We start from the raw sequence: 10353 nt of genomic DNA on the forward strand, positions 1-10353 counted from the left end.
GTGATCCGGATCATACATTTTATTAATAGTGTTTTGTTTTCTAATTAGACATCGCTGGCATCTTAAGTAGGCTTTTTCAGATATAGGCTACATCCACCATACCTGAAAAGCTATGAAGTAGCCTAATTAAATCATACTTTTTTTATTTAAATAAAAATACAAAAAAAAAATATTTTATTTGTTCGCCTGCATGCATGTGACCATTAACCGACATCAGAGAATCATGAACTTTTTTTTTTTTTTTTATTGTCTTAATTTTATTATTGACCTAACTTACACGTTAAAATCTCAGGGGGTACTTAAATAAATATATTAGGTCAAAGACATTTCAGCTGACAAAAAAGTTGGGGAATCCTTGCATTGCATGTAAAAATGAAATGATGTGAATTTGTACATTTTAATGTGTTTGAAAGACAAAAGCCTTCCAAAGACATTAATGCATGGGTAAATAACTCACTGAAACTGAGTGATAATTCAAATAATGAATAATGTGTGAATCAGGAGTTGATTAGATATGCAATGTGCAAAGTGTGAGGAAACACATGTTAGAAGTCAAATGATTTCTGTAAATCCAGTGATCATATGCTGTGTGGGTCTCAGTTTTCAGCGATATGCTCACATGTTCTGGTCTGTGTGTTTAGTTCCACACACCTGGAAGACCTTCTGAATGTATCCAAGCAGTAGGTGTTTTTAGAAAGGACATTTTTAAAGATAAAAAAGTAGTAGTGATAATCAATGAATTATGAATATTTGTCTGCCATTGTGAGAATAACATGTTATCATGTAATCAATAAATAAAGTATAGTCTGATTACAAGTATTTTAAAACCAAATAATTTTGCATACTCAATATTTCCTGCAAATTGAAAATGTTGAACCTGTTTATTACAAGCAAAACTGTAGAAAACGCAGACCCATTTTTAAAAAACGTTGTCTTATTGTTTGGCTCTTGAAAGCTCACATATGAAAACCTGAACAACTTTGTAGGATTTTTGAAGGAATCTGATCCAAACAGTCTGTTTTCTGTGTTACCTGGCTTAACTCTACACAATAATGATATCAATGTAGCCTACCAATGTCGCCTATGTTGCATGTGCAATGGTGTTTTTAATTGTTTTGTTTCTTTTAATGTGTGGTCTATTTGTAGTTTTATTTTGTCTGGCTCTCTTTATTATTCTTTAGTGTTCATATTTCAATCAATAAAATAAGGTGTCCAACTCATCAAAACGTCAACACACAAGCAATAGACCATATTTTCACTAGGCTGCTAAAAAGTAGTGTATCTACATACATGTATTTGTTTAAACAAAGATAATGGAAGTGACCTATACAATATATATACATGTTTACATATTTCAGAAAAGTTTACAATACAAAACATAATGAGAGACACTTTACATTTTCTTAACGATTATAATTATAGCCTGCAGTTATATTTTTTCTTGCCAATGTGCACAAGAATACTTTGTTTTTCACTATTTCATATAATTGCACAAATGATTAATTCTAGGGGTTGCGAGATGAAAAGTTAGAGCAGAAAAGTGTGAATTTGTGAGAGGCTATGGTGCGGTGGGATGCTGTTGCTGCTCTACGGAAACACAAGCGCACTGATCGAGCCGCAAGTGCACATTTAAAGGGGTACAACAACAACGCTGTCTTTGTATACATCTGAGTTTGTCGAGGCGTTTATAGCTCTTGATCAACATCTAGCCACATTTTCTTTGTGCGACAGTATTATATGGACAGTTTGGGAGGTAGAAAGAAGCAGTGAGCGTCAAAGTTGGGCCGAGAATTCAAACATTTTGGGTCTATTTCTTTCTGAGGCGGCTCGGTTGTCCTGTCGTCTCTGTTGATCTGGAAACGGCCGCCATCTTGAATTTTAATGCAAAAATTTCGGACAATCTTTCGGCAATATGTCATTTTTGGATTGCATTGGACTTTGGTGATGGACACGCTTTGACGCAGAAGGGGAAAACCGTGAGTATTTAAAGTACTGCGTGTATATGGTAACCGAGATCACTCCTGCTCAGGGCTTTTCCGGGTGTCGCCTAGCAATCTCGCAGTTAGCTACACATTAGGCCCAGTGTGATACTCCTATTATTATCGTTTAAAGTCAACATCTCAAAAAAAAAATCCACTGGAATAAAACTTACGGGGCATAATCATGCTCTTATTTCGATTATTACTGTACTGGAATTTCCGCCAGGGACTCTGTTATAGATATGTTTGCCCTGTCGGTTTGGCAAGTCTCATTGTTTGGTTAGCTCGTTGCTAAGCTAGTTAGCATTCATCGAATGTTTACGTTCACCGTCAATGTACGGGGTTTAGTCGCACATAAAGCGATTTAACACTTTGAGTCATTATATTACCCTCAACCTTGCGTTTCGGTTCACTATAGCAGTATTTTGGGGTATAAACTTCAATCGGCGTGTCAATGTGGTTTGTGTTGGGATTTAAATACACCGACGCTTACATTGGAGTGTTTTAGCCACAGCAGAGAAGTGTACTGATATAAGTTATCAACTAAATTATTGGCAAACAATTAATTATATGAATCATTGGTCGATGTGACAGTATTTGCAAGACTATCGCAATTGTGAATTCTAGATTTGTAGTTTAATTGAAGGCAGCTTTTGTTATTTCCAACTGCAGCCAGGGGGTGGCGCTCTATACTAAAGAATATTTGAAAAGTAATCAATTTCTCACACACTTCAGACTTTTTAATGAACTGCATGCTGATCATGAAAGCAACCACTACTATTTGTCTTGTAATTATGTTTGACTGACAAATACTAACTTATACAAAAAAAATACAAATAAATTAATCTGTTAATAAGCATATTATATTAATAATCTGTTATTTGATCTAGGTGAAGTAACATCTGAAGAAACTAGTTTGATTTGGAGTACCCTGGCAGATAAGACAACAGATCAGGCTTCAGCCCAATAGTTTCTGCTGTCTCCTTGTTGAATGGTTTCTCACAAGCACACAGAAGCTCAATGCGCCTTCTCCAGAAAGCCAGCTGGTATGAAGTAGATGGGAGAATCCAAGAACATGGTGCTGAATGGCAGGAGACATGGCAGCAAGTTCTCCAGTAATCAGCCCGTAAGCAAGTCCAGGCTGCAAAACACACAGAGATCCCATCTTCGTCAAAGCAAGGGCTCCCCGAGTGGCAGAAGATGCAGTCGACGTAAGTTCCTTGCAAGCCATCACACAGATTACTTGTTTTTTCCAACTCATTTAACTACTAATGCATCATCTTAATCCTGTCCTTGATGGTTATTAATGCCAAATATTCAAACAGGTTGTGGTGGGGCGCCCCCGGAGGCAGAAAGGCGCCATGTCCCCTCATCGGGAATGACTGCCAAGGAGCTGTGTGAATATGATGATCTGAGCACTAGTTTGATCCTGGATCCTTACCTTGGCTTCCAGACCCACAAGATGAACACCAGGTTTGTGTTTGTAGCTAGGTACATTTTCAGGGTCTGCAGTCATTAAGCTTGTCTTTCATGTTGATGTGATGCTCCTTTTTAGGTTTCGGCCAATCAAAGGTCGGCAAGGGGAGCTGAGGGAGATCATTGAGCGTTTTAAGAAGCATGACAACCTGGAGAAAGCTTTTCAGGCTCTGACCTCTGGCGATTGGACGAGACATCATTTCCTCAACAAGACCAAGTCCCAGGAGAAGCTCTTCAAAGCACATGTAAATCATATATTTGGAAAGATCTCGATTCATGATTTACACTACATGTTGATGATCATTTAACAATATTTTTTCCCTCTCATGCCCCGGCGGGTTTATAATATTAATATGTATAGACCATTTAAATTGTTTATACATATAATATTAAATGCAATTAGTGTTGTCAAAAATATCGCTGTATCGAAACTGAAATATCGGAAATGGTTCCAATACTCTGATACACCGATACCAGCTGCTCGTTTGTTCTTCTCTCCGACGGCGAATTGAAAGTTTGACACACACTCGAAAAAGTTCCTCTCACTCACTCGTCTCATTCACTCCCGTTGAAGAGTGCTTGTATTGGTCATAATCTTACTCATTCCTGCAGGTTTCACACTCACACCAAAAGCACGTGCACCACTGATCTATATAAGTGGCACTCTCATAAAGCCGCTTCCCAGCTCGCGAGAACCAAATTTACTTACTTTCCGTGGCTTATTGCGCTTATAAACACATACAAAATTGTCAAAATGCCTGACTTGCTGAGTATTATAACAGTAAGTAGTTGAAGAAATTCATGTTATGTACCAGTATATTAGATCTGTGCATAAGCTCTTAAAGTGACAGCAGCCTAATAAACCCGCTGATGTCTGTCAAGTTAGTCAAAATAACTTTTTTAACTTAAATTGTAAGCATTAATCTGTATTTAATTTTTACAATAAAAAATATCTAGTTATTTTACATTTGATTACTCTCATTTCTGTAGTATTTCTTACTTGAATACTACTGATAGACCCACCTGAAAAACTTAAAGCCATGTTTTTCATTTGCCTCTTTATTGTATTGTATTTATTTGTGCTATTATTTGCTTATTTGTTCTTATTTTATTACTGACTGTTTACTTGTCTTTTTTTGTAAATGTAGTTCAACGGTTCAAATAAAGCCTCCCTGTTCTGTGAGTAAGATATTACAAAAAAATTACGCAAATTTATCAAAGATAAATTATCTGTATGGCGGTCTACATGGTGGTTTTCCCCATGGTATCGAACATTGATATTTTTTATGGTATCGTATCGAAGTTGGAAATTCCAGTATTGTGACAACACTAAATGAAAAGCTTGTTTGCTTAATATTTGATCAAATGAATATTAACATTTAATTTTATTTTTCAAACATTTTAATCCGGTTTAAATATTAATATTTTAATATATAGTAATATACATGACATTATTATTATTAAATATTTTACTATTTGTGTGCACATTTTTGCTCCAAATACTTAATTACATTCAATGCTTTTTATTATAAAATGTAATATCTAAACATTTAAAGCTATACATTTAAAGCTGTTTAAATATTTATGAAATGTTTACAATTTTTTTTTCTCTCATATTATACCACAGGTGTTTGTTTACCTGCGCATGTTTGCTTCAGACAGTGGCTTTGAGATCCTTCCTTGCAATCGCTACTCCTCTGAGCAAAACGGAGCAAAAATTGTAGCAACAAAAGATTGGTGAGTTAGCGTTTTTATATAATCAGATCATCAACTTAATTTGCTGCTAGTTTTCATCATATTTTCGTACCACTGTGCACATTACAGGAAAAGGAATGATAAAATCGAGCATCTTGTGGGCTGCATTGCTGAGTTGTCTCCCAGTGAAGAGAGGATGTTGCTTCGACACGGAGAGAATGATTTCAGTGTCATGTACTCTACACGCAAAAACTGCGCGCAACTCTGGCTGGGACCTGCGGCTTTTATTAACCACGGTATTTGTCTTCTGGATTTTGAACAGTCACCCATGATCGATAAATTATAAAATTATACTACGGTGACTTTTTGTAGGAAATTTAAGGTGTGTTTTTTAATTGTTTTTACAGATTGCCGGCCAAACTGCAAGGTAAGTACAAATGAGGCTGGACTCAAAAATGAAGCCTAGCTTGGATTAACCGATACATTTTGCTGATGTACGGTGTTTGTTGCAGTTTGTGTCTGGGCTCAAAAATGAAGACTAACTTGAAGATTAACCGATAAAGGAGAAAATGACGTTTTTCTGATGTGTGTGTTTGTCACAGTTTGTGTCAACAGGCCGAGATACCGCCTGTGTGAAGGTTCTGCGGGACATTGAACCAGGGGAAGAGATCTCCTGTTACTATGGAGATGGATTCTTTGGAGAAAACAATGAATTCTGTGAATGCTATACTTGTGAAAGGTCTCATGTGCTTTCTCACATCTCTTTTAGTACAGTAGTTAGGAATGGATGACTATAACAGCATTTTATCTTGTGTTTTGATTATATTCTATAAACTGTTAGAATTGAATTGAGTTCTGTTGAAATAATGCTTAGTTCAGTAGTTTAAACATTATATTCTTTCTCCAAATATTTAAATATTAACATTTAAATGTTTATTCAGTTCAATTCAATAAAGGTTTTTTGTTTTTTTTTCTTTGTCATTTTTGGACTTTGGTGATGGACAAGCTTTATTAAATAGTAATATTAAATTATTATATTATTAATATTTGGATTAAATAATATAGTATGTAAATATTAATAATATTCATATATTAATTAATATTTTACTATTTGTTTATACATGTTCTTTCTAAATACTTGAATATTAATATTTAAATATTACTTTAAACATTTATTTAATGGAAATAAAATGTAATATCAATATTAATGTATACATACAAATATTAAATGTAATATTTAAACATTAAATGTTTGTTTTTTATAATTGTTTATTTGCTTTTAATATTAATACTTAATGTAGTATTTAATATTAAAATAGTTTATTTAGCTTTTAACAATACAATTAATATGTGATATTTTACTATTTCCTTATGTATATTTGCTCCAAATATCTATTTATTAAATGTAATGTTTAACAATAAGATTTTTCTTTTAGACGTGGCACTGGAGCTTTTAAGTCGAAAGCAGGGTTGCCTGTGGAGACTCCGGTGATCAATAGTAAGTACGGCCTCAGAGAGACAGACAAGCGTCTGAACAGACTAAAGAAGCTGGGGGAAAGTTGCAGGAACTCTGACAGCCAGTCAGTCAGCTCCAATGCAGATGCAGACTCTCAGGAACCAACCACTGTACAAACATGTGAGAGACCTGTAATACTAGACGTTTGATACTAATAATGCTGTTAGAGCTGATGCTCATCAGATTCCTTCTCTTCCTTTCATGTTTCTCCAGCATTACGTAAGAGGACTTCGCAGTCCTGTGTCAAAAAGCACGGAGAAGCAAAGGCTGTAACAAGGCAAACTCTGTCAAGCACTCCTTCTTCTACCTCATCCTCAAAACGAAGTCAAACGAATATTTCAAGTTTACCAAAGAGACTTAAGTCAAAGCCCTCGCAGCCTTTGTCTAAAGGAAGACGACGGTGTCGAGGCGTATGGACAAAAGCCTCTAGTCGAGTGAACGCTAGTGGGAATCTCAAGGAGCCCTCCAGACGAGATGCGGACAGACGCAGCTCTGGAGGCAAAGGCAGTGTAGCACGATCATCAGAAAACAATCAGAGCTCTTCGAAGGGTGCTTCCCTGTGCAAGGACAGCATACTTTGCCCTTACAGAACTCGTAGGTCCACGAGGACCTCTCTCAGTGCTCAGGGGTCTGACGGCACGCAGGCATCGAGTCAGCCGTTTAGCCCGGGTGTAGTCTTCAAGTCCGAGCCTGGAGAGCTCATCCCTCTGACGCCTGCGCACCAGATGAACACCCCTAGTTTGGAGACCAGCTGTCCTAAGAAAGGGACGTGTCCTAGACGCAGGAGGACGGTGAAGCAGGAAGACGCCAGCTCCTACGGCGAGTCCTTCCTCCAGGAGGGCGTGCCCGACTTGCGGCACGCGGTGCGGGCTGCAGATGTAGCAGACTGCGGGAAGGTAGTGCTCGGCCTGCCGGACCGCCACCAGCACTACAACGGCTCGGCTAAAAGCAGCAAGGCTCTTCGCCGAGGCAAGGGCAAGAAGAAGCGGCAGATCACGCGTTACGACGCTCAGCTGATTCTGCAGAACAACTCAGGCATCCCCAAGATAACACTACGCCGGCGTCGAGACAGCAGCAGCAGTAAGAACGAGGCCAGAGAGAGCAACTCTTCGAGCTCCTCCAAAATCAGCATCAAGTTCAGCAAAGAGCACGAGAAGGACAGGAGCAGCTCGTACGTGGCCAAACTGAACAACGGCTACAGCCACGGCTCCCACAGCAGCTCCACCAAGCTCAAGATCCAGCTGAAGCGGGAGGAAGATGGCACCGGTCTGCATCGCGCATACCCGGAGGACGTCACCTTGGGCATCATGAAGCGAGAAGGGGGGGATGTTTTGGATCACAAGGCGGCCACTCAGGTAGGTCAGAACATGGAAGTGGAATCGCTGTCCTCTGAGGACGAGGAAGAGGACTACTTTGATAACGAGGATGATTTCATCCCGCTCCCACCAGCAAAACGTCTGCGTCTCATCGTGGGCAAAGATTCCATAGACATTGACATTTCCTCCAGACGACGAGAAGATCAGTCCCTCAGACTCAATGCATAAGCTGTGTAAATATCCATTGTCTCAATCATGTTCATTTTGAACATATGTAATTTAAATAGAAAATGCAAAATGTACAATTAAATCATGGCAAAATATCTTTCTTTACATTTTAGTGATGGCACTTCTTTTTTTTCCTCACAATGATTATAAATATTGTAGAAAGTGTACAGGTTATGTATGAATTCTATCCAAGTCTGATAACGTGCATATGTTCGTTTGCATTTTGTCCGGCTTAACTGTTTTATTCCATAAAACTCTCGGCTTTGTTTGCAAGACGTTAATCCACTTGGGAAACGTATGCATGGTTTCACCTCAAAAGGTTGACACTTGATGTTTCAACAACAGTGTTCCCATGCACAAGAATCACGTGTGTGTGTGTGTCTGTCTGTCTGTCTGTCTCTCTCCTCAGCTTGATCTGGCTAAAGGGAATCGTTGAGCAAACAATGTGCAGAGGAGCTCAAGTTTATACAGATCTCTCCGCTTTTTTTGTATCAAAATCCTTTTTATCATGTGTCAGATTTTTTGGCCATGGAAGGCCGTGGTGCTCATTGTGGTGGCCTGGTGCTGGTCCATTAAGATATTGGACTATTGAATAATTATTCTGTGAATGTCAGACCCTTTTTGTGTGACCTTGGAAGTCCATAGAGAAGCGTGCCTACGGATAAAAGTACGCAAGAGATGAGTTGTACTGAAACGTCATTAATCAAGAATCTGTTTTTCTGAGTCATGCTCATTGTGGTATTCAGTACATCTAATTGACTTTGTGTGCATTTTGTGCTCTGCCGAAAAATTATAAAAATGGACAAAAAAAATATGCTAAGGTATTCAACGCTGTTGTTTGTGTTTCCATTGTTGACCCTAAGTAGGCAGCTGCCATATTAGGCTATTTTTATTTGTACCTTCTTTTTTTCCCCTATCTTTTCTTTCATTATATACTTTACATTCTGTAGTGTCAAAAGTCTGCCATCTGTGGGCTTAAAGGAGCTTCTTATCCTAATGATCACAAAACTCCTATGGTCTCAAGCTTGCAAACTGACTCTTAAAAAGCATCATGACAGTAACAATGTAGGATGTATACATAATCTGGGGGCATACTGTTCACTCTGTATATTCTGGGACTTGTTTTTATTTAACTGTTTTAAGTACTTGAAAACTATAAAACTCATTTTCAAGATATTTTATTGTCTTATGTCATTATTAGATTTATTAGATGTACGATATGATCATATTTAGGGGGCCTAGCCGCCCACTGTTAGTTTTCTTCTTCCCGAATGGGAATCAATGGCACATAGGAAAATGATTCAATTAAATCACTTTTCATATGGTTATAACGTTTGAACCCTCTTAACTAGAAGATTGAAACAACTTCTCCTCATACTGGTCACATTCAACATCTTACATTAAGACACCATTACAGTAGCGGCCATTTTGAAAAGTACAGTATTCAGTTTATTCGTTGATCGCTACTCCTTCAAATTTTTTTCAATTCTTACGAAAATTGGCTCAGATGATCTCTGGACCAAGCTGCACAGAAATGACAGAACATACTTGTTTTATTCCTCTTTGTTCAAACGTTATGTCGCAAACTTAACATGGTCGAACCAAAATTGTTTCAGAGGCTGTCTCTCGGCCAAACTTTGATCAATCGAAATGAAAATGGGTACGCTTCATCAGGACCATGATCTGAGGGGTCATGCCAAGTTTGGGAAAAGCGCCACATACAGGTCATGAGAAAAAAATGCAATTTTTGCTAATAACTTTTGAACAGTTTGTCAGAAAATCATACGGCCCATATTGCTTCTTGAAGCTATATTTCCATCTTGCTGATTTACATTCAGGGGGCGGTTGCATAAACTTCTAAGACGTCTTACAAGTTATTCATCCATTTTTTAAAGTCAGTTACATTAAAACACTGATTGGCCTCATTTGATACCAAACAGTAAGACTGTTTACCCCTAACTAACTGCTAGTTGGTCAGACTATTTCTTAAAGGAATAGTTCACCCAAAAATAAAAATTCTTTCAATAATTACCCTCATGTCATTCTGTAAATTCAATCTGTTCGTATAAGTTAATTAGATTTACGATCTCTTTTAGAAGTATCAAAGTTGTAGCTGTTAATGGAGGAACAGAAATCACTCAGA

At 37.8% G+C, this 10353-nt stretch overlaps 1 protein-coding gene across 2 annotated transcripts; it reads left to right on the forward strand.

Moving 5' to 3' along the window:
• The first annotated feature begins 1529 nt into the window (after positions 1–1529).
• Positions 1530–8315, forward strand: kmt5b (lysine methyltransferase 5B). 2 transcript variants are annotated; one of them, XM_081373294.1, is made up of 10 exons: positions 1530–1637; positions 2870–3190; positions 3305–3452; positions 3535–3700; positions 5083–5192; positions 5280–5446; positions 5558–5577; positions 5753–5889; positions 6587–6786; positions 6880–8315. In XM_081373294.1, exons 2-10 carry the CDS (start codon positions 3037–3039, stop codon positions 8208–8210), a joined length of 2433 nt encoding a protein of 810 aa, XP_081229420.1. In that variant the 5' UTR covers positions 1530–1637; positions 2870–3036; the 3' UTR covers positions 8211–8315. The 2 variants fall into 2 exon arrangements, with proteins under 2 accessions (XP_081229420.1, XP_081229419.1); XM_081373293.1 differs by having other exon boundaries at positions 1563–1976.
• The last annotated feature ends 2038 nt before the right edge of the window (positions 8316–10353 follow it).

This window comes from Scardinius erythrophthalmus, assembly GCF_964197995.2.
Source record: "Scardinius erythrophthalmus genome assembly, chromosome: 8".
NCBI lineage: Eukaryota > Metazoa > Chordata > Actinopteri > Cypriniformes > Leuciscidae > Scardinius > Scardinius erythrophthalmus.